At 41.6% G+C, this 25,469-nt stretch overlaps 1 protein-coding gene across 1 annotated transcript in view; it reads right to left on the bottom strand.

The window, feature by feature from the left end:
• Positions 1 to 20,751, bottom strand: part of HEPHL1 (hephaestin like 1) — a 51,530-nt gene extending 30,779 nt beyond the window's left edge. The window contains exons 1-6 of the mRNA XM_067466527.1: positions 20,517 to 20,751; positions 15,013 to 15,257; positions 11,338 to 11,550; positions 7,171 to 7,341; positions 3,308 to 3,562; positions 562 to 730 (exon numbers count right to left, since the gene is read on the bottom strand). Of these exons, the coding sequence (XP_067322628.1) occupies positions 562 to 730; positions 3,308 to 3,562; positions 7,171 to 7,341; positions 11,338 to 11,550; positions 15,013 to 15,257; positions 20,517 to 20,686 (1,223 nt within the window). The 5' untranslated portion in view covers positions 20,687 to 20,751. The remainder of the gene's footprint in view (positions 1 to 561; positions 731 to 3,307; positions 3,563 to 7,170; positions 7,342 to 11,337; positions 11,551 to 15,012; positions 15,258 to 20,516) is intronic.
• Positions 20,752 to 25,469: the final 4,718 nt, after the last annotated feature.

The raw sequence follows: 25,469 nt of genomic DNA, 5'->3' as shown, positions 1-25,469 counted from the left end.
GGGTAATTTTAAGAACTAAAATGTGCAAAAATATGTGGTAGGTTATGCATTACCAAAATGAACCCATCAAATACATTCATCAACTAATCTAGTATAGTGATCACCTTGGAATCCAAATACCAGATTTAGGAAAGGGCAAGGTGAAATGATAGCAGCCTAAAGATGGGAACTGCAGAGTCAACCTAGATTTGAGAGAAGGCATGGGCAAACTTTGGTCCTCTGAGTGTTGGACTTCAACTCCCACAATTCCTAACAGCCTACCGGCTGTTAGGAATTGTGGGAGTTGAAGTCCAACACTCAGAGGGCCAAAGTTTGCCCATACCTGCTCTAGAGGTAGGATTTGTCACATTAGGCTTCTATTATTCAAATAAAAAAAATACTTTCTCACATTAACAACAGAAACTAATAGATTGTTCATTTAAGTTGGGATGCCCACTATGTATTGGTGGTGGTGGGGTATAGACATGAATCAGTGTCTTAACAATATAACTTCTTGATTTTGTGTGATCTGAACCCCAGAATTTGAAACTGGGCTAGAATGATATCTGCTTGGACACCTACCTTCCAGTTGCATTTAAAGCTTGCCCGGTGAATTTGTCAATTCCACCAGGCCCATAATCCCAAAGGGTTTTTTCAGCAGCAATAAAATATCTTCTTTCTTGACCACTCTGTGAAGGCTCCGTAATATTTTGGTTGCAATCCTTGATCTTGAACAATCCCATCATACCAGCTATGGTGTAGGAAACACACATAAGAAGGGTTTCATTTTTTGAAAGTCTTGTGACACAAGTTGGGATTTCATACTGGGTTAATATCAAGGTCAATATGCTAAAAGTAAATCACAAGAAATGATTGCTTTCTGCTATCAACAGATTGGCCATTGGGCAGGGGAGAAATGGTTGCTGCTATGTGTTGTTGAAGGCTTTCATGACTGGAATCACTGGGTTGCTGTGAGTTTTCCAGGCTGAATGGTCATGTTCCAAAAGCATTCTCTCCTGATATTTCTCCCACATCTATGGCAGGCACCCTCAGACGTTGAGAGGTCTGTTGAAAACTAGGCAAGTGGGGTTTATATATCTGTGGAATGATGTCCAGTGTGGGAGAAGGAACTGTTGTCTGTTGGAGGCAAGCGTGAATGTTGCAATTGTCCACCTTGATGAGCATTGAAGAGCCTTGCAGCTTCAAAGCCTGGCTGCTTCCTGCCTGGGGGAATCCTTAGTTGGGAGGTGTTGGCTGGCCCTGATTGTTTCCTGCCTGGAATTCCCCTGTTTTTGAGTGTTGTGCTTTATTTACTGTCCTGATTTTAGAGGGTTTTTTAAAAAAAATACTGGTAGCCAGATTTTGTTCATTTTCATGGTTTCCTCCTTTCTGTTGAAATTGCCCACATGCTTGTGGATTTCAATGGCTTCCCTGTGTAGTCTGACATGGTGGTTGCTAGCGTGGTCCAGTATTTCTGTGTTCTCAAATCATATGCTGTGCCCATTTTGGTTCATCAAGTGCTCTGCTTCAACCAGAGAAGCCCGCCGTAATGGGGAATTCCAGACAGGAAACAATCACTCAATCACCCTGACTGCTGCTATGTTAGCCGTATATGATTTTAACTATTGTTAGTTTATCCTACATTGCTTTCAGATTGAAACCTCAGTCTGTCTTTTGATAGTCATACATATAGAATGGTGCTCCATGAAGTCATGCCGGCCACATGACCTTGGAGGTGTCTATGGACAATGCCGGCTCTTTGGCTTAGAAATGGAGATGAGCAACACCCCCCAGAGTCAGACATGACTGGATTTAATGTTAGGGGGAAACCCTTTACCTTTACTATAGAAGTCTCATGCCACTTTAATCATCTTTCCTTATGTATCACCCTACATAATCGTGATGTTTACAGCCTGGTGTGAGCCGGCATGGTGTAATGGTCTGAGCATTGGATATGACTTTGGAGACCAGTGTTTGAATCCTTCTTGAAAGCCATTGGATGACTCTGGACAAGTGACACTCTGTTAGGGCCCTTCTACACTGATAATCAAATCAGCTAATCCACATTATCTGCTTTGAACTGGATTATATGAGTCTATACTGCCATATAATCCAGTTCAAAGCAGATAATCTGGATTTTATATGGCAGTGTAGAAGGGGCCTTAGCCTCAGAGGACTGCACTGGCAACGCCCATCTGAACAACTCTTGCCAGGAAAGATCTGTGATAGATCCACTGCAGGGTTGCCATAAGTCATAAAATACTTGAAAGAAAACAACAACAACATAATTAGAATTCTTTACTGGGGAGTTTGCAGCTATTGAGCAAAAGTAGTAGAACTCTTCAGCAAGGAATTCTATTGTTAAAGCTAAACAAAACAATTAGCACTGCACTTAAAAGCAGTGCTTACCAAAATAATATTTTAATAATCTGAATTTTGCAAAGTATTTTTTCTGATGAGTGGTCATTAGAAGGCAAACCTAGTTATCATTTGCAAATCTGACAGCTCAGGCATGAAACTGCTGGAAGGAAAGTGTGCAATTACCTTCTAATTACAGTACAGAGCTGAACATCCCATGTACTTTGGACTCGAGGAGGAAAGGGAACATCTCATAACAGATGAATGGACTCCATCAAGGAAACCACAATCCTGAGTCTACAAGATCAGAGCAGGGCTCCATACATCAAAATTGACTTAATGGCAGTTAACAACCAATCTTCCCAAATTTTGCAAAATGGAATCATCTCACTTAAAAGAGATATCAAAGTGCTATAACTGTGCACTCTGAATACATTATCTGACATATAAAATGCAAATTAAAAATGCATTATCAACACTCAAAAAGCTGGGGAATTTCAGACAAGTGTCCATCAGGGCCTCCCAACAAAGGGTTCCCCCAAGCAGCAACCAGCGAGGCATTGAAGCTGCAAGGCTCTTCAAAGCTCATCAAGGTGGACAATTGCAACATTCATGCTTGCCTGCAAGGCCATTAAATGCTAAACAAGGCGGCCATTTGCAACACTCACACGTGCCTCAAGCAGACAATAGTTTTTCTCCCACCCTGGACATTCCACAGGTATATAAACCTCACTTGGCATAGTTTTCAACAGACCACACAACCTCTGAGGATGCCTGCCATAGATGTGGGTGAAACGTCAGGAGAGAATGCTTCTGGAACATGGCCATATAGCCCAGAAAACTCACAGCAACCCAGTGATTCTGGCCATGAAAGCCTTTGACAAATACATTAATCATGGTATTGCTAATGACCTACATGAAATATTGAAAATGCAAGTTATTGCTGCTTCTTGAATGATGCATACTGTACCGCTTATATGATTGGTGACTTGACAGGTCAAAAGCCACTGCCCAACATTCTCTGCTAGCATTTCCGCTGTGATGAAGGTGGCTGGAAAGAGGCTGGCGACATCTGCCCTGTGTCCTCTCTCGACGAAAGTGTGACCAAGGAAATGCACAGAGTGAATATCTTTCACGGACCCCATCCCAACCAAATGCCAGGACACTTGTTCACCAGCACACATCTCCAAGCCAGGGAGGTTTCCAAACATGTAACCATTAATGGCTGTAAACACAAAATAACATCATAGAAGACAAACCTTGAGTTATAGTGACAAAAATAACGGCAGACAGAACAAATCCTGACAATATATGCAAGTATCAGAGGGGTTGCCAAAGACCATCGGAAAACACAGTATTTTTTGTTGGTTATGGGGGTTCTGTGAGGGAAATTTGGCCCAATTCTCTCCTTGGTGGGGTTCAGAATGCTATTTGATTGTAGGTGAACTATAAATCCCAGCAACTACAACTCCCTAATGTCAAGATCTACTTCCCCCAAAACTTCACCAGTGTTCACATTTGGGAATATTATTTGTGCCAAGTTTGGTCTAGATCCATCATTGTTTGTGTCCACAGTGCTCTCTGGATGTAGGTGAACTACAACTCACAAACTCAAGGTCAATGCCCACCAAACTTTTCCAGTATTTTCTGCTGGTCATGGGAGTTCTGTGTGCCAAGATTGGTTCGATTCCATTGTTGGTGGAGTTCAGAATTCTCTTTGATTGTAGGTGAACTATAATTCCCAGCAACTGCAACTCCCAAATGCCAAAATCAATCTCCCCTCCAACCCCACCAGCATTCAAATTTGAGTATATGTGCCAAAGAATGCTCTTTGATTGTAGGTGAACTATAAATCCCAGCAACCAAATGCCAAAATCAATTCCCCCTTCCAACTCCACTATTCAAATATGGTTATTTGTGCCAAATTTGGTCCAGTGAATGAAAACACACCCTCCATATCAGATATTTACATTATGATTAATAACAGGAGCAAAATTACAGTTATGAAGTAGCAACTAAAATAATTTTATGGTTAGGGGTCACCACAACATGAGGAACTATATTAAAGGGTTGCGACATTAGGAGGGTTGAGAATCACTGTGCTAGAGGAATTTAAGCAGAGGCTGGATGGTAAATGCGGTGTGTGCTTGCCATCTGATGGCAGATAATTGTATTTACATTCCACATTGACGCCTTTATCACTCCAGCCTGTTGCTTCATCACAATTGCATAACCTATGCAAATGGAAACATTCCATTATTGGAACAATCACTTTCACACCTCACCACAATTGTGCAATGCTGCTACTTTGGTGGTGTGAATTCTTGCAATCGGTCTTCTAAACATGTTTGCCCTACACAGTGCATGCACTCTGAGCTTTTTTAATTCTATTTTTTCCCATCTCCTTCCATTTTGATGCGACTGTATGAGACTTTCCTCTGCTTCACAATATCAGGATTGCAGCAGAGGAAAATTATTGCATGAGGAAGAGGTGCAGAAGAACAGCAGTATAGAACTCATTTATGGGGACTTTCCCCATCAGTTTATTTATTTTATGTCAAAAGCATTGCATACATAAGTATATCTATATATATAAAAATGCTCTGTGCATAATGAGTTCCTTAAAAACAAAAGAACCAATGAACGAAATCACACCAAATTTGGCAACAAAACGTCTCACAACACAAGGAGTGACCATCACTCAAAAATTATGATTTTGTCATTTGGGAATTGTAGTTGCTGGGATTTATAGTTCACCTACAATCAAAGAGCATTCTGAACTCCATCAACGATGGAATTGAACCAAACTTGGCACACAGAACTCCCATGACCAAGAGAAAATACTGGACGGGTTTGGTGGGCATTGACCTTGAGTTTGGGAGTTGTAGTTCAACTAGATCCAGAGAGCATCATGGACTCAAACAATGATGGATCTGGACCAAACTTGACACAAATACTCAATACACCCAAATATGAACACAGGTGGAGTTTGAGGAAAATAGACCTTGACATTTGGGAGTTGTAGCTATTGGGATTTACAGTTCACCCTCAATCAAAGAGCATTCTGAATCCCACCAGTGATAGAATTGGGCTAAACTTCCCACACAGAACCCCCATGACCAACAGAAAATACTTAAGGCCATCCAGCCCAACTCCCTTCACCAGGGCAAGAAAACATAATCAAAGCCCTCCTGACAAAGAGCCATCCAGCCATGGTTATAGAGAGATAGGTATGATTCACAGACACACAGAGATATAGTATCATAGATTTAAAAGGGACCCCTAAAGAAGGACAATGATGTGTTGCATATCCCAGAGTAGGCAAACAATCTCCACATCACCAATGACAAAGAAACAACAAGAAATATTGTTTACTCACAAGTATAAACAAATTATATATATTAGAAACCAACACTTTCTCATTATTTTATTTTCCAGATCACTAGACTGGGCCACAGCAACGCGTGGCAGGGGACCACTAGTAACTGATAAAAATAGAAGGAGCACAAGGGGCTAAATCAGGGGTCCTCGAACTACGGCCCGGGGGCCGGATACAGCCCTCCAGGGGTCAACCTAAGTCTGAAATGACTTGAAAGCAGACAACAACAACAACAACAATCCTATCTCATCAGCCAAAAGCAGGCCCATACTTCCTATTGAAATACTAATAAGTTTATATTTGTTAAAAGTATTCTTCATTTTAATTATTGTATTGTTTTTAAGTGTTTTTTGAATTACAAATAAGATATGTGCAGTGTGCATAGGAATTCATTCATTTTTTTCCAAATTATAATCTGGCCCTCCAACAGTTTGAAGGACTGTGACCTGGCCCTCGGCTTAAAAAGTTTGAGGACTCCTGCATTAATCAAATGAGATCAAGAGAGGCACGTTCAAGATGGTAACAAGTTGTGGGTTTCTTATCTTTTAGACTGAAATAAGAATCCTGCATGAGCCTTTGGGGTCCGTTCTTGCCTGATGTTTCTGAATTGGGAACAAAGGAAGAGCAAGCTAAAAGATGCAAGATGTCTACAGAAGACTGAGCCTCACCAACCTGGAAGCTCTCCTTATTATTCCTGTCCTAAAAAAATCCAATAGCCTTATTTTGTGGACAAGTTCAGTCCAGGACTCAAGGAAACTGGAGGTCAGCAGTGACCAGCAGTGCTGCAGAATTTGAAGAGGCACGAATGGAGAGCGAAAGGGAGAAACATGCCAAGAGGAAGGTGCATCAAGCCAACCCTGACTTGGACTGCCTTCCATCTGGAAACCGATGTCCTCACTGCAGAACATGCAGATCTAGAATAGGGCTCCACAGCCACCTATGAACCTACTGCCAATATACAAGTCTTGGAGGACCATCATCCTCAAGCTACGAAGAATCGCCTAAGTAAGTAACAGAGATATATTGTATTCTCAAAATAGAAAATTGAACATTATTGGATTCCCACCCCCACCCCCCAGCAAATCTAAAGGTATTTCCAGTTGAAATCTATTACCATCACATTATGCAATGAGCTTGTGAGAGGCACAGTATCTGAACAAGTGGGTTTGGATCTACGGAAATTCACACAAAAATAAAGACCTGTCAATCTTAAAAGTGCTGTCAGTCCTTTTTGTTTACTGTAGTTTCTTCCCCTTTTTTAGGCTGGAAAGTGATGGTCTTAAATCCTGCAAGGCCTGTGTTTCAAGTTGCAAATGGGCCAAGCGGGTGGCTTTAATATTGTGACTCAGTGAATTATGACATTTATGACATTCTTCACTCAGAACAAGTCAGAGCAGCTAGACATGACACCCCAAAATTGCAAAACAAGTGTGTCCTGTAGCATTGACTCTTACCGTGCATCTTATTGCTGAACTTGAAATCTTCATCATCTTTATCAACTGAGCTGGGATCTAAGCAGAAGGTGTTTATATTCTCATCCAGGTACCAGCTGAGATTTTCATTCACAATGCCAAACAGCAGAGCAAAGCTTCTGGTCATCTGTCCTAAAGTATTGTCTAATATTCCTTAAGAAAGTAGACAAAATGATTGTAATTATTATAATAATGAAAATATTAATATATACATTCTCACAACTGCACACATTACAGAAAGAACCTTCTCAGAGGAAAAACACTCAAAGGGAAGTGACTTTTGATAAGCATCTAATGCTGAAATCTAAATCAGTTTGAAAGGTGTTGCTAAATTTCTTTCAGCCTTCTCCCTCTTTTCATTTCTTTTTATGTTGCAACAAACTAACTTGGTTATTTATTGGGGTGAAGCTTTAAAAACCCTTCCAGTAAGTTCAGATTTTAATCAAATATCTACCTGAAAAGTCATCCATTGTAGGAAATGTTGTGCAAACTGATCCTGGGGTTGGATCTACACTGCCTTAGAATCGTATAGAGTTGGAAGAGACCTCATGGGGCATCCAGTCCAACCCCCTGCCAAGAAGCAGGAAAATCACATTCAAAACACCCTTGACAAATGGCCATCCAGCCTCTGTTTAAAAGCCTCCAAAGAAGGAGTCTCCACCACACTCTGGGGGCAGAGAGTTCCACTGCTGAACAGCTCTCACAATCAGGAAGTTCTTCCTCATGTTCAAGTGGAATCTCCTTTGCTGTAGTTTGAAGCCATTGTTCCATTGCGTCCGAATCTCCAGGGCAACAGAAAACAAGCCTCCTCCTTCCTCCCTATGACTTCCCCTCACATATTTATACGTGGCCCTCATCAAGTCTCCTCTCAGCCTTCTCTTCTGAAGGCTAAACATGCCCAGCTCTGTAAGTTGCTCTTCATAGGGAGTGCTCTCAAGACCCTTGATCATTTTAGTCACCCTCCTCTAGACACATTCCAGTTTATCAACATCTCCTTTCAATTGCAGTGTCCAGAATTGGACACAGTGTGATTCCAGGTGTGGTCTAACCAAGGCAGAATAGAGGGGGAGCATGAGTACCCTAGATCTAGGCACTATACTCCTATTTATACAGGCCAAAATCCCACTGGCTTTTTTTGCCACCACACAACATTGTTGGATCATGTTTAACTTGTTGTCCACGATCTTTTTCACATGCACTGCTCTTGAGCCAGGCGTCCCCCATTCTGTATCTTTGTATTTCATTTTTTCAGCCAAAGTGAAGTATCTTTCATTTGTCCTTATTTAACTTCATTTTGTTATAAGGATATTTTGATATCCTTACATCCCAGGATCTGCTCCCAGATGATCTGTCTATCCCAGATTATCTGACAGTGTAGACTCATATAATCCAAGTCAAAGCAGATAATCTGGGATCAGATCCTGGGATATAGGACAGTGTAGATCCAACTTGAGTCTGTATGGGATTCCCACCATGAATATCTGTCCCCTTCTGGGTTAAGCAAAAAGCTCTTGTCCTTATCTTTAAAGCTCTCATTGGCCTTGACTGCCCTACATCTCCACTCGTATAATACTGTATGTTTTTAATCCTTCTGCTCAGTCATCCTGGATTGTATAAATCTCTGTCTTGCTCTCTTAGGAGGGATCTAATGTGCAATATAATCCAGATTATCAGAGCATTCACATTATCTTATTTGAACTTGATTATATGTGTTTACACTGCCATATAACCCAGTTCAAAGCAAATAAGCAGGATTTTATATGGCATTGTAGATGGGGCCTCAAAGACTCCCCCCCTTTCTCTCTTGCTTCTTTATATGCTTGGAATCGCATCCCAGGAAGAGCTTCCTGATGGCAAGGTTTCTGCAATATGATGTAGCACTTGCAGCAGGAGAGAGACAATTTGCTTCAAACCCTTGCTTTCTGGTGTTCTCAGAGCAAGGAACTGTGGGTGAGGTACATCTAGGACAATGTAGTTTAATGCCACTTAAACTGCCATAGCCCAATACTGTGGAATTCTAGAAGTCGTTGTTTTACAAGTGCTTTAGCCTTCCTAAACAAGGAAGGCACCTCACCAAACTAAAATCAAATTATTCCGTGTTGATGCATCCTAGGTGTCCTAGATGCAGTAATCTATTCAGGATGATATCATTGGTTCCCAATGAGCACACTGTGTATGTATATGTTGCACCAGGAAGCAGATTGCCTTTTTTTAAATGGGGGAGAACATATGGCAGATGACGCCCTGTTTGAGTCACCTACCTCAAAGGGCCCTCTTTGGACCACACAATGTGTCTTCTCCAACCGGAGAAAGAGCAGGATGGGCAAAGTCCGAACTGAGCTACATGACTCAGTTAGGAGAACCCTTGCTTCCTGGTACACCTTTCCCAAACCTCAATGCACCTTCCTCCACACCCTTCCCAAGATCTTGATTCTAGGTGATGTAATCCCTAAATCATAACAATTTAGCATTTCAACTTGTGTCCACAAATGCAGCAAGACTATTCAACTGCCATACATACAAGGGTTGAATGAAAAATAATGCCTTCACCTTCGTTACTTGGGTTTGGGTGGAAATATTTTAATAAATCAAACGCGGAAATAATCCTTGCAATGTGCTCTTTAACTACCACTATTCACTTTTCCACATAATCACTAGACAGTTGGATACATTTCTGCCAATGATGAACAAGTTTTCTGAAGCCATCACGGAAGAAGTCAACACTCAGTTTCCGCAACCCATTGTGAACAGATCTTCCGATAGCCAAACAAAGCAATAATGTGACCCACACATCCTTGTGAAATGCTGATTATGCTTGAAATTTCCCTCTGAGTAATACAACAATCATCCTGAATCAAGCTGTCAACCTTTTGCTTGTGAAACTCGGTGGTTGCTGTTACAGGACGTCCAACTCTGTTTGTCACGCAAGTCATAGAATCATAGAATCAAAGAGTTGGAAGAGACCTCATGGGCCACCCAGTCCAACCCCCTGCCAAGAAGCAGGAATATTGCATTCAAATCACCCCTGACAGATGGCCATCCAACCTCTGTTTAAAAGCTTCCAAAGAAGGAGCCTCCACCACCCTCTGGGGCAGAGAGTTCCACTGCTGAAAGGCTCTCAGATGCTCCTACCTCAACATCTTTAAGCTTTCTCACCAATGACGCACAGTACTCACATCAACACAATCACCATAAACAGTTTGCATTCTCTGATGAATCTCCTTTGGGATGACACCTTCTTCTGTCAAGAGTTCAATGACTTCACGTTGCTTAAGTCGCATTGACCGCCCGTCTGCACAGGGTTCCACACGTTAGCAACACAACCGTTCAATGCTAAGGCTTCCCATCAAAATGTAACTGCAGAGGAGAGTCTACTGAACAAGCCAGTACCTGCCATACTGCCATCTGTTGAGGAGTTACGAAGGTGGAGGCATTACTTTTCATTCAACCCTTGTACATTAACTGCCTCTGAACTAAAGAATTTCCCCAACCAGAGAGGATCCCTCACAACTGATTCTATTGGCTGGGGTTCTTGGAAGCTGAAATCACCCACACCATTGAGGACCATTGTACCAGAACCTTGGACCACAAGAAGATCAAACCAGTCCATACTCAACGAAATAAAGCCTGACTGTTCACTTGAAGGAAGGATATTAGAGGCAAAGGTGAAGTACTTTGGCCACATAATGAGAAGACAGGAAAGCTTGGAGAAGATAATGATTCTAGGAAAAACGGAAGGGAAAAGGAAGAGGGGCCAACCAAGGGCAAGATGGATGGATGGTATCCTTGAAGTGACTGGCTTGACCTTGAAGAAGTGGTGGGAGGCAACGACCAACAGGGAGCTCTGGACTGGGCTGGTCCATGAGGTCATGAACAGTTGGAAGCAACTGAACAAATAAACAACAAAATCAGAACCCACTAGAATAGTGGTTCTCAACCTGTGGGTCCCCAGATGTTTTGGCCTTCAACTCCCAAAAATCCTAACAGCTGGTAGACTGGCTGAGATTTCCAAGAGTTGTAGTCCAAAACACCTGGGGACCCACAGGTTGAGAACCACTGCACTAGAATTTAGAGCAAACCTGCATGTTTTGAGACCCACCCAACCCAAATTCACCACCACTGGGGCAGATAATGGTCTAAATGACATACCTTTCTTACAAACCAGCAAAGGTCCAATCAATCCAGTATTGATATCTTTTGGGCTGTTGATGTGCGAATGGTAAATCCATGTCAGACACTGTGGATCTGTCATGGATGGTGCAAACTCATCTGTAACTTGCCACGTATATGTATAATTAGTCCCAGGGCGAACAAAATCATCTTCTTTGCTTTTTCCACTTGTTCCATCAGGGTAGAGAGCTCCTGATATAGAAATGATAAGTTACAAATCTAAAATGTACTGTCCTTTCCTCTAGAAACAGGGATAGAAATCTTTGGCAGATAGAGTATGGGGATTTTGTCTCCCAGTGACCTGCTTCTCCCTCTACTTCCTTAAATATGTGATGTTTGCATCCCCCCCCAAAAAAAAAACCCCAAAAAGAGACAAATTCAAGGTTTTGGGAAGACTCATACGTATATGAATACAGATTTCCTATATGCCTTTTTCTAGTGTAAAATCACTACTTCCATAGTCAGGAAATCAAAATGGAAAGAGAAGATGCTACCTGAGAAGTCAAGGAACAACTTTGGGTGTAAAAAATTAAGAACATACAGTGTAAATTGCACAGATTTTCCATCCATGTCTTAAAGTCATAACAACATTCTTACTTCCATGGCCAGAGATGAATGTAGAATATTTCATAGCCAAATGGCAAAAATAGTATAAGAGAAAAGCACAAGGCTGTTAGGAATTGTGGGTGTTGAAGTCCAAAACACCTGGAGGGGCGAAGTTTGCCCATGCCTGCTATATACCATGTCCCTGAGAACATTCTTGTAAATAACAAACAAGCTCTGGACACATTCCCTACTAATCAAATAGACCTCAGATAAGGATTACTCAGTATGTATTAGATATTACTCTGGACACTTGGTCTTTGGTCTTCATTGCACAAGCGAGGGGGGGGGGATTGGGTGGAATTGACTTCTTTGCATGGCATTTCATGGGGTTCCATCTTTAAAGAAGATGGAGAATTTACGACCACCATCACACAGCTTTGATAGCCTCTTATTTCCACATGCTGCAAAGATGGAATTCCAGGAGCAACCATCAGAAGAACTCCAAGATCATTTGATGGTCATTCTGTCTTTGAAGTGTGTAGAAACAGAGGAAAACTTACATATGATGAGGTGCCTGGTGTAATTCTAAAGTTCTAGAAAACAATGGTGCTTGAAAAGAAACACTTATCCATCTCAAACAGTGCTATGATTACGTTGGATGGAAAAAACTGCTAAGACTTGGTAGATCCTTTGGCCAGACTTATGTTTGTTGTTGTGTGTTTGCCTTCCTGCTAAGTCTCATCTTAGCTCTTTATTCCACCAGGAAGGTTATTGATATTTCAGTCCTACCCAACAATAGGCATGTTTAAGATGGTGATGGAGAGAGCTTTGATATAGGACAAGGCCACACGATTGGCCAACCATGAGATGTTTGGGGCACAAAAACAAAGCAAAGCAGTAAACATTCTTCATTGTTAGAGACAAATGTAATCTATCTATACACATAATAAAAGTGAAAAACGTGTATGTGTGTATGTGGCTGTTGTTGCAAGTGCTGAGAAGCCTGCAAAGGCACTCCCTCCACTGACATTCCAGGTTATAGTGAGCACCATGAATGCTGCGAATGTCCTCCCCAAACACTAACCACCCAAGGAATGCTTTCATTCAGGGACAATTTCTTCCTAGATTTGACGTGTCTCCTCCACCACAGGCAGGCACCCCAGGGTTCCTTGTGTGGAATTTGCATGACCCCACCCACTGCCTCTCCCTTAATCCTTTCCTATGGCATATAGCAAGCACAAAGGAATTGGGTTGTTCTAGGTTTTTTCGGGCTATATGGCCATAGTCTAGAGGCATTCTCTCCTGACGTTTCGCCTGCATCTATGGCAAGCATCCTCAGAGGTAGTGAGTCAAGCATGGGTGAAACGTCAGGAGAGAATGCCTCTAGACCATGGCCATATAGCCCGAAAAAACCTACAACAACCCAGTGATTCCAGCCATGAAAGCCTTCGACAATACTCAGAAATTGATCAACAACTGAGCACACTGTAGGGGTTTGGGGGACTGACTCAACGGGATGGAAATTGTAGTTCACCCTGCATCAAGGCACAGCACTCTGACCCCCTTCGATAATGGACCTGGACCCCATTTGGCATGCAGAAACTCCATGACCAGGTTTGGGGGAATTGACCTTGATTTATATGAGTTGTAGTTCACCTACATCCAGAGAGCAATGTGAACCCAGCCAACGACGGATCTGGACCAAACATGGCACATAGACCCAACATGGCCAGCTGTGCATACTGACAGGGTTTGGGCATGATTGCCCTGGGAATCTAGGAGTAATAATAATAATAATAATAATAATAATAATAATAATAACTTTATTTATACCCCACCACCATCTCCCCAAGGGGACTCGGGGTGGCTTACATGAGGCCAAGCCCAGCAATACAGTAAAACAATATAACACAAGAGCACAGCGAAAAATAAGAATAAAAATAAAATTCAAGAACCAATATAAGTAAACACATCAGACAATATAAAATCAGAACATTAAAACACAGAAAATTGATCACAAGGGCGGGGTCAATTGCAAGAGACTAAAATTTAAAAACTCTGGGTAAGAGAGCAATGTAATGTATCGGGACAAGGGATCTGGGGAACAGGTAATTTACTTACAGGTAAAATAAAGTGCTACTGAGGGCATTTTATGCAGGTTTTGGTTAGGTCAGGGATTATTGTTCATTCAATCATTGAAGGGACACTGGAACAGCCAAGTTTTCAGGCTCTTCCTAAAGACTGCCAGGGTGGGGGCTTGCCTAATATCTCTGGGGAGCAAATTCCAGAGCTGGGGGGCCACCACAGAGAAGGCCCTCTCCCTCGTCCCCACAAGTTGCACTTGCGATGGGGGTGGGAGCAAGAGAAGGGCCTCTCTGGAAGATTGAAGAGATCATGTAGGTTCAAAGACGGAAATGCAGTCATGCAGGTAGGCGGTTCCCAAACCGTTCAGGGCTTTGTAGGTAAGAACCTGCACCCTTATCCAGAGAACACTGAACCCAGCCAATGACGGATTTGGACCAAACTTTGCACACAGAACCAAGATGGGCAACTGTGATTACTGGCAAGGTTTGTGGGTGATTGCTTTGGTAATCTGGGAGTTGTAGTTTGCCCTTATCTAGATAGAACTGAACCCAGCTGATATCGGATCTGGACCACACTTGGCTCACAGGCCCAACATGGCCAATTTTCAATAATGGCAGGGTTTGGAAAGGATTGACTCACAATTCTGGGAATTGTAATTCAACCACATCCTTATGCATTTTCTATTGGGAGCATTCATAAGAAAACAAAAGGAAAGGCTGGCTTTTTTCTAATAAATAGCATTAGACATTACCAAACTGATATTACCAAACTTCAAAAAGCAAACAATGCCTTTCTCAAATAACCTGGGTACCACTGGGTCCCCAAGCTAGCTGCTAATTTATAGATGACTGTACATTTCAAACACTTCCTTGTTGCATTTAGCACCTTTTCGTTGACCTAATAGTGGCACCATTGCAACGTGTTTTGGGGATTTTGCTATATTTTGGTGCATGGTCAATATGGATATATTTCCTTTCACCACAAACTCACAAAGGTATCAGGGGCAAATTCTGTTTGTTTTACCTTCAGAGTCTTTGGTGTAGAAGACTCCATGTGGATGGATAGAATAAGGCCGCGAAGCAAAGTTCTTCAAATGAATGACAAAAGTATCTCCTTCTTCACCTTTCAGCACTGGACCAAGAAAGCCCAGCCAAGGTGGTTTGGAGATCTCTCGAGAGTATGTTTCATCTGAAAATTGTCTGAAAATTGCCTTTTTATAAACACGGCCTATCCTCTTGGCATCTCTCTTCATGTGCACTGCTGCTTTTCTGTAAGGAAAAAAGGGGAAGATTGTTAAAACAAAATGTAAACTAACAAAATGAAGTTCAACAGAGACAAATGCAAGATACTCCACTGAGGCAGGAAAAATGAAATACAAAGATACAGAATGGAAGAAGCCTGGCAGCACATGTGAAAAAAATCTTGGAGGTCTCGTGGACAAGTTAAACATAAGCCAACCATGTGATAAGGTAAAGGTGAAGGTTTTCCCCTGACATTAAGTGTACTCGTGTCCAACTCTGGGCATTGGTGCTCAGCTCCATTTCAAAGCCAAAGAGCCGATGTTGTCCATAGACACCTCCAAGGTCATTTGGATGGCATGACTACATGGAGCGCCTTTACCTTCCCGCCAGAGCAGTACCTATTGATCTACTCACATTTGCATGTTTTCAAATTGCTAGGTTGGCAGAAGCTGAGGCTAACAGCAGGAGCTCACGCTGCTCCCCAGATTAAAACCTGCAACCTTTTGGTTAGCAAGTTCAGCAGCTCAACCCCCTCACCACCAAGGGCTCCAATCTATGCCACAGCTAAAAAAAACCCAGTGGGAGATTGGCCTGCATCAATGTCTAGATCCAGTGAAGTCATGCTACCCCTCTATTCTTCTTTGGTCAGACCACACCTGGAATACTGTGTCCAATTCTGGGTGCCACAATTGAAGGGAGATGTTGACAAGCTGGAATGTGTCCAGAGGAGGGCAACTAAAAGGATCAAGGGTCTGGAGAACAAGGCCTATGAGCAGCGGCTTAAAGAGCTGAGGATGTTTAGTCTGCAGAAGAGAAGGCTAAGAAAATGATGAGGGCCATGTCTAAATATGTGAGGGGAAGTCATAGGGAGAAAGGAGCAGACTTGTTTTCTGCTGCCCTGGAGACTAGGACACAGAACAATGGCTTCAAACTACAGGAAAGGAAATTCCACCTGAACATTAGGAGGAACATCCTAGTTGTGAGAGCTGTTCAGCAGTGGAACTCTCTGCCCCAGAGTGTTGTGGAGGCCACTTCTTTGGAGGCTTATGCATAAGTTAAGTACTTAAGTACTTACTAGTTATTGTTTCCTTATTAGGCTAGGTGGATACACATGAGTGGTAGATATGAATGAGTATGTGCATTTTGTGAGTAATATATGCAACATAAACAAACAAGTATGCATGTAAGAGAGGAAGTGTGGAGAGAAAGAGAAGAATACCTATCATTGGAGCTATGACTGGCAGGAAAGGTGTGTGTCTGTTGATATGAATGGGAAATGTGAGAAATTATCTGAGTTATCTGTGAACAGGCAATGAACTATAAAAATGTGTGACCTGTATATCAATAAGGAGTGTGAATAGGATGACTAGCAATGGACAATTTATGAATGGGTCCAGGTAAAGTGCTATCAACAGAACATGTATAGCTTTTTGAAGACCTCCATATGTATGTATCAGAATGCCGAATAATTCAAGCATTGTATAGTGGATTAATGTAAGACTGTGCCGTTTCTGGCCCCTTCTACACTGCCATATACAATCCATATTATTTGCTTTGAATTGGATTATATGGCAATGTAGACTCATATAATCCATCTCAAAGCAGATAATGTGGATTATCAGGCTTGATAATCTCAATTATATGGCAGTGTAGAAGGGGCCTCAGTCTTCTGACCTAAGTCCAATTTTTAGTTCCAGATACAGCAGATCCATTGTTGTTGAATGGTAAATTGACATATCTGAATGTTGTTGAATGGTAAATCGACATATCTGGAAAGCCTATTGATTCAGTAGATCTACTTTCTTAGGGCCTCCCAATCTGATCTGCTTTACTTGCCCAGTTCTTTCCAATATATATTACTTTATTTGAAATCAGAGAAAAGTTTCTCATGAATCAATTAACTTTTCAAACATCTCAGTTATTCTTGTAAATCTTGCAGCTAAATAATATTATTTCCGATAACATAGGTACCACTGATCTAGATATCCATGCTACTTGTTCTTCTTATAACACATACCTTTTAGTCACATATCTGGTACCACACTCTGGTACCACAAGATGCAGGGCTCATCTTAAGAAATGTGGCTATAAAGTAGAGTCCACAAAATGTAAGTGTGAAAAAGAGCAAACCACGGACCGCTTACTACAATGTAGCATGAGCCCTGCCACATGCACAATGGAGGACCTTCTTACAGCAACACCAGAGGCACTCCAAATGGCCAGCTACTGGTCAAAGAACATTTAGTACGATGCCAAATTGTTAACTTTGAAGTTTTTATATGTTGTTGTTCATTTATTCAGTCGTTTCTGACTCTTCGTGACTTCATGGACCAATCCACGTCAGAGCTCCCTGTCAGCCGTCACCACCCTCAGCTCCTTCAAAGTCAATCTAGTCACTTTAAGGATACCATCCATCCATCTTGCCCTTGGTCAGCCCCTCTTCCTTTTTCCTTCCATTTTCCCCAGCATCATTGTCTTCTCTAAGCTTTCCTTTCTTCTCATGATGTGGTCAAAGTACTTCATCTTGGCCTCTACTATCTTTCCCTCCAATGAGCAGTCAGGCTTTATTTCTTGAAGTATGGACTGACTGGGTCTTCTCTCTGTCCAAGGCACTCTCAAACTTTCCTCCAACACCACAGTTCAAAAGCATCTATCTTCCTTCGCTCAGCCTTCCTTATGGTCCAGCTCTCACATCCGTAGGTGACTACGGGGAATACCATTGGTTTAACTATGCGGATCTTTGTTGCCAGAGTGATGTCTCTACCCTTCACTATTTTATCAAGATTGGTCATTGCTCTCCTCCCAAGAAGTAAGCGTCTCCTGATTTCCTGGCTGCAGTGTAAGTGTGGAGAAGTGTGGAGAAGTTTTTATATATTATAACTGTATTCTCAGTTTGCTTCTGACACAATAAATAAATAAATAAATAAGTAAATATCTGATGGTATATATTACATATCTACTACAACTAAACAATAGGTGGGTCATGTTTGACCCTCATGAGGTTGTTGGTTTGAAAATCCCTGCATCCCTCACCGCCGGTTTTGCTGGTTATTGCTCCGAGGAGTTTCAGTCCAATAAATGCTTGAAAATCACCTGTTGATTCCTTGCCTAAGAAACCCCTATAAAATTAACAGGGTCACCATAAATCAACAGATGACTTTGAAAGTGCACACACACATACTTGTTTAGATTTCAAGGCATATGAGAACGAGAGAGAGAAAAATGAATATATTATCATCATGAATGTCTTTACCAGTCAGATCATAAATTCTATTGAATTTGGTGGGCCATATGAGGGACATTCATTAAAGATTTCCCCTGACCCATTTCTATTTATCACAGGATGCTGAAATTGGACATGTGTAATAATATAAGTCTCTATAGGTTATGTGCCAATTTACAACTCAGAACTGATAACGGTCTTGATTTTACAGGTGCTGAAGTGGTGTGAGGTTTGATAATGAACCCAGTGGAATACAGAGAAGTCATCAAGTTCATTTACTTGAAAGGCCACACACCAAAGGAGATGTTCGATGAGATGAAACGGGTTTATAGTGATGACTCCTCATCATATGATGTAGTCAAGAACAGGCATCGTCAATTCAAATGTGGTCAGACCGGTGCAAACAGCTTCAATTCCAGGGTGACCCCACTCTGCTATTGATGAACACACCATCCACCAAATGGAGGTTGCCATTTTGGATAATCACTGTGTAACCCTTTGCCACCTAGCCCAAAATGTCAAGATTAGTGTGGGGTCCATGGAAAAAATCATCCAAAACCATCTTTACATGCACAAGGTATCCACTCACTGGGTCCCCTGGCTGCTCACACCTTTGCAGAAGCAGGAACAAGTTGAATGCCCTCAGGCTCTATTGATGATGTGCCACGGAAACTAGAAGGACTTTTCAACAGACTGATCACACAGGATGAAAACTGGTCCATCACTATGATCATGAGACTAAAGTCCAGTCAATGGAATGAAGCATCATGACTCACCACCTCCAAAGAAGGCACATGCCCAACTCTCGGCAGGCAAGGTCATGCTCACAGTATATTGGGACCAACACAAAGTAATATTGATGGATTTCCTCGCAAAGGGTACCATGATCACTGGGGTATACTATGCTCCACTGCTGTGGAAATTGCGGGAGGCCATCAAAACCAAGAGATGTGGCATGCTCACCAAAGTTGACCATCTTCTGCAAGACAATGCACCAGTTCACAACTCACATGTTGCCCAAATAGAAGCATGTTCTTGTGACTTTGAAATTCTACCGCATTCTCCTTATTCACCTGATCTCACACAATCAGACTTCCACCTCTTTCCAATAATGAAGTTATTTTTGATAGGTGAGCATTTTTCAAATGATGAGATGCTGATTTCCGTAGTCTGAGTGTGGCTTTTGGAGCAATGTGTCAACTCCTAGAAGTGAAGTGTTTACAGTTGCTTAAAAAGATGGGAGAAGTATGTGTCCCTAGGTGGCACCTATGGAGAGAAAGACTCATAACTGTGCCAAGTTTCATTGTTTCCAGTCCACAAGAAGTGGGTCAAGGGAACACCCCTCATACATCATACAATGCAAACTGAGGAATCACATCAATCGTCTGTGTATGCTTATAATATTTTCAAAATTATCTTTTCTTTGGTTAATAGAGGATTCAAAATAGATCCAAGTCCCTAGGAATGCTTTAAATGACAAGTCTAGATATCTGAAGCCCAGCATTACTACTATATGAAAGCCAGAAAGATGTAAAAGAATTCAGTCCCATTATGCAAGTTGAGCAGCCCTTCTTTGGAAATCAGAAATTAAGCATGCTCCATTTATCCACATGGGTGGCTGAAACAGTACTACCTTTACTTTTTGATGTTTCAGTGTGTACATAAACTTTGTTCCATACAGAAAGTGATTTAAAAATTATAAAATTACCTTCAGGCTATTTGTATAACATGTCTATGAAACATAAATGATCTCTGTGGTTAGATTTGGGTCCCATCTCTAAGATATCTCCTTATGTAGATGTAAACATACTTAACCTGTACTCTATCAGCCCATAAAACCAATTTTATTAAGATCCCTGTTCAGATCACGTAAATTTTTTCTTTCTTGTTTTGGCATTTCAAACAAAGAAACAACTTGGAAACTTCTGAGCCAGACATACATCTGGATAAGAAAACAGATATGTCTAAGAGCGAACAAAAGCACACAGATAGGTGTAGATTAAAAGCAACTTTTGCTACACAGAGCAAGAGCCAAAAAGTAGCTTTGTTTTGCTTTGACTTACTCATCTTCAACCAGACTTCGTCCTGTGATCAAATTCTTCCCGGTTGGTGCATAATCCCAGTGCTCTTCCACAATTCCAATATAGTAAATTCTGACAGATGCCTGAGCTAAAAGTAAATGCCAGAGGATCAGACATGGCAGGATGCAGGCAGCTTGCTTTATTGGAGGCATTTATCTCTGTGTTTTGGTGAGATGCAAGCAACACTGAGCTCACCTCTCTGCCCACAAACATCCCAACTAGTCAGACAGGAAGAATGGACAAAGCCACGCTCCTCCCATTCAGCAATTTGGGGCTGAAGAGGGGACGGGCCAGAAAACTTGAGAAGCCAGAGAAAGGCTCAGTGGTGTGGGATTGCCATGCCAACCAGGCCAGCCTTTGGTCAGCCCCCTGTGCAAAGCTGACTTTTGTGTTGCTTAATTAAGAGAATAATGTATTTGTATGCTTGGATGGTTTTTCATGCTTATTTGGAATGATTCCTTCTCTTTGGGTCCTAATTTGTTTTTTTCTTGGCATGTTGTGACACAAGGTCTGTTCCAGGTCTGCTCTAGACCAAACTTGGCACGAATACTTTATATGCCCCAATATGAACACAGAGGGAGTTTGGATGGAATAGGCCTCGACATTTGGGAGTTGTAGTTACTGGGATTTATAGTTTTATAGGTCAGTGTGTTTTGGCTACTAACAGAGTTGGTCTTTTTCAAGAATTATACAAAAAATGACAGATATAAATCCACTTAATATCTTCACAAGGACAATACAAAATAAGTTATAATCTCTAGAAACATATGGATTACATAATTACTATATACATTGCATACCATCACACTGAAATTTCTGGAGTTGTATAATACACTCACCAAAGAAAGGTACTCCTAAGCAAAGAGAATTTGAGACTTTCATCCATGGACTCAAATAGTTAGGAGAGAAAAGGATGAACCAATGGTTTATATGAACCATTAAGATGTACATCAAAGTACATTAAGATCTAAATATAAAGTAAAGTAAGTAAGGGATTTAATCATACCTTATTATCTCTTTCCTCCCATTTGTTGTTTCTTCTACTACTTAAACATAGCTTGTTAAGTGCCTTGAGGCAAGGATTTTTTGGGTAGGTTTCAACTTGTTTATCCTTTTGATCTTCTACTGCATTAGCCTGGATATACTGTGATGGTGAAATTACAGTAATTAATCATAATACCATGCACTGGCATCTCCAAAAATCCATTAATTCAGAATATTGATGCTAAGACTTTTCCGAATCTTTCTTGAAGGGAAAGTCCCAGATTTAGTAATTTTCCATTCCAAAAAGGCAGAAGTGACTTCCATTTAGTCATTTTTGTTGTTTCCAGTATTTTGTGTGAACTCATCATACCAGATGACGACAACTTTTCCCACTCCTACCTTCTTGGGACTACAAAAGGAAATGAAAACATCCTGATGCCATCATGTGCTGCTGGAATAGTAGGTCTTTCATAGCTGATGGCAGTAAACGGTTTTGGAGAGCTAATGAGGAGAATGGAGTGAACAAAATGAAGTTATTCCTCTATGATTAACACAGATTAGTTACTCCTTCTTACCTTCCAAACATAACTAGCCATGTATTTAGAAAAGAGAGGGTGGAATTATAATTCAGTTGATTGATCATTAAGGCCGCTACTGCTCCATCATACTTAGACCCAGAAGAAGATGAAAGGCTGTCTTTCCATCTCAACTATCATTGCCCTGGCCTTGGAGAGAGATAAGAAGAAGAAGCAATGCCAGGAAGCAGATGAAAGGCTCTCCTTTCATAGAATCATAGAGTTGGAAGAGACCTCATCCAGTCCAACCCCCTGCCAAGAAGCAGGAAAATTGCATTCAAACAACCCCTGACAGATGGTCATCCAGCCTCTGTTTAAAAGCCTCCAAAGAAGGAGTCTCCACCACACTCCGGGGCAGAGAGTTCCACTGCCGAACAGCTTCCACAGTCAGGAAGTTCTTCCTAATGTTCAGATGAAATCTCCTTTCTTGCAGTTTGAAACCATTGTTCCCCGTCCTAATCTCCAGGGCAGCAGAAAACAAGCTTGCTCCCTCCATCCTATGACTTCCTCTCATTTATACATGGCTCTCATCTTGTCTCCTCTCAGCCTTCTCTTCTTCAGGCAGCACAGTTTGAGAAACACTGCATTCATGAATAAAATGGTTTTTGAACTAGACACCTTCAGAATCATTTGTCTGAAAAATATACCATTTCTTATTTACTTATTGCAAAGCATAACCACAATGATCAAACATTAGTTGAGACAACTCCATCCCACAGTTGGTTTTATTTCCTGTCCCAGTTAAGTGTGTTTGTTATTTCTTTCTGAGTAAATAAGGCACCAAAAAGTTACACTTGAAAGAAAAATGAGCCAGCCAGCACGTAGTATGAGCAAATTTTGGAATTATGTTGTAGCTCTTCTATATTTCAGGCTCCTTCTTATGGACAGAAATGGCTGCTGTTGTCATATGGTTTTGGGACGTTTAATTTTTGTATTTCAAGGGAATCTGACATTTCTTACTACAAGGAACTCTTTTTAGACATTAAGAAATGAAGTAAGCTGAATGCATATGGAGAAGGAGTAAGCTAGCCCTCTCTTTCCAAACGCTGTCCCTGCGCAACCCAGCCCATCTGTCTATATGGGCCCAAAGTCATGGTTTGCTCTGGAACAGAGGCAGCCCTAGGTGATTTTCAATGGTAAGCAAACAGTATTTTGCCCCCCCCCCCCCCAACCAATCACTGGTATATATTTTCTGTTCATCGTGGGAGTTCTGTGTGCCATATTTGGTTCAATTCCATCATTGGTGGAGTTCTGAATGCTCTTTGATTGTAGGTGAATTGTACATCCCAGTAACTACAACTCAATATGTCAAGGTCTATTTTTCCCCAAGAGCACCTCAAGAGCGCCCCTGAGCAAAATCAATTATACTGCAAATGCTTACTTTGCGTAATGGGTTGAGCTGCCCCTGCTCTGGAGTCTGAGGAAGAATGTACAGAAACACACAACTTTATCTCATGCAGTTCAAGGCCACCTTACATAGCTTTAGCCCAGATCAGTTCCCCATGTTGCTTAGCCATCATGGAACTGATTCACTGGCCCTTCACACTAAGTGGATGATGTAGATGTGCCCCTAGTTCATAGAATCATAGAATAATTGAGTTGGAAGAGACCACATGGGCCATCTAGTCCAACCCCATGCCATGCAGGAAAAGCACAAAGTACAGGGTTTTGTTTTGGGCATTCTCAGGTTGGGAGTACGCATGTCTTCTTTGATGGTGTCCATCCATCTTTTGTTTAGCTGTCCATGCGGTTGTTGTCCTGCAATCTCCAAATCTAGTGCTGTTTGTGCTACTTATATCGGTACTCTTCTCATGACATGGCCATAGTCTTGCTTCCTTCATTTTCTTGCTGATCACTTTTGTTCTTAGACTTTGATGGATGTCATCATTTGATGCATGGTCAAGAAGTGTCAAGCCAAGTATCCATCTCAGCATTTTAATTTCCCTTGGTTTAAGGGAATTGTTTAGGCATTTTTGAGTCACGCAGAATGCCAGTAGTTTCCCACCATTTCAACTTGGCTGCATTTATTTGTGACCATACGTCTGGCATTGTGTCACCATCTATGGAGACCAGTGACCCTAGGTATTTAAATTGGGTGGCCTTCTTTAGTACCTGTCCATTAATTTGAATTGTTCTTCCAGTTTGAAGGCCACATTCCAGATACTCTGTTTTGGGTATGTGCAGTTGGAGTCTATTATCACTGTAAACATTGTATATGCAACAAACTGATGAACTGGCGGGAAGGAATTTTGGATAATAGGATGCCACTTTAAAAGAAAAAAATAGCATCGTAGTGTTAACTATTATTAAGAATTCCTTCAAGCGGGGTTTTGCTGGAGTCCTCAATGATCTCAACAGTGTTGTTGTGAAATATAATTGTCTCCTTCAGCTTTATCATTAAACCTATCATTAAACCATTGTGAAAATGTCTGCATCTAGCAATAACATCAAATGCGAGCAATCTAAATGATCTCCTGTTGAAGACGGGCAAGTATAGTTGTGGAGGACCTAGAGACTCCTGGGGAGACTTCTTCTCTTGATATCTCTAAGTATCTTTAGCTACTTCAGTGCAATTCCATCTTCCCGTTAATCATAGAAATGTGCTGGATAATAGGTTTGTGTAATCCGGGTAAACCTTGACCTGTTCTGTGTCCCAACTTTTGGTGGGGGCCCCGATCCATTTTTGGGATCCTCCTGAAATCGGAAGGGCAGATATAAAGCCTTGAACAAAGACTACGAGGATACGGTTTTATGGTTCTATCAGTGGGTTTGTGGACTGAGTATTGTTTTAATGACTTATGATAATTTGGTTATAATTAACTGCTATTATTTTAACTCTGTATTATGGTTTTATACTGTGTTATTGATTGTGGCATCGAATTGCTGCCTTTGTTAGCTGCTCTGAGTCCCCAGTAGGGGGTTGAGAAGGGCGGGGAAAAAATGCTGTAAATAAATAAATAAATATCTGTTTTCGCTCTTGGGTGCCAAAAGATCCATTTTCTATCGGCCCATTATGGGGGGGGGGGGTACCCAAGCTCCCCTTCCTGTCATAGTCATTGAAGCTGTTTCTAGTCTAGAGAGGTGCTCAGCTTCAGGCAGACAGGCACACTTTCTGGGACTGCACACCACACACACACACTCTCTCTCCAAGGCAAGGAGGCAAGTTCTGTTTCTTACTCTAGAGGAGATGTTCGGCTGCAGTCAGGTGTGCGTGTTTCCTGGGCCTGCATGCCACACAAACACTCTTTCCGAGGCAAGGAGGCAAGTCATGTTTCTTACTCTAGAGGAGGTGCTCGGCTGCAGTCAGGCATGTGTGCTTTCTGGGCCTGCATGCCACACAAACACTCTTTCCAAGGCAAGGAGGCAAGTTGTGTTT

The sequence above is a fragment of the Anolis sagrei genome, chromosome 3 (assembly GCF_037176765.1).
Source record: "Anolis sagrei isolate rAnoSag1 chromosome 3, rAnoSag1.mat, whole genome shotgun sequence".
Lineage (NCBI taxonomy): Eukaryota > Metazoa > Chordata > Lepidosauria > Squamata > Dactyloidae > Anolis > Anolis sagrei.
This window is presented reverse-complemented; position numbering and strand designations above follow the sequence as displayed.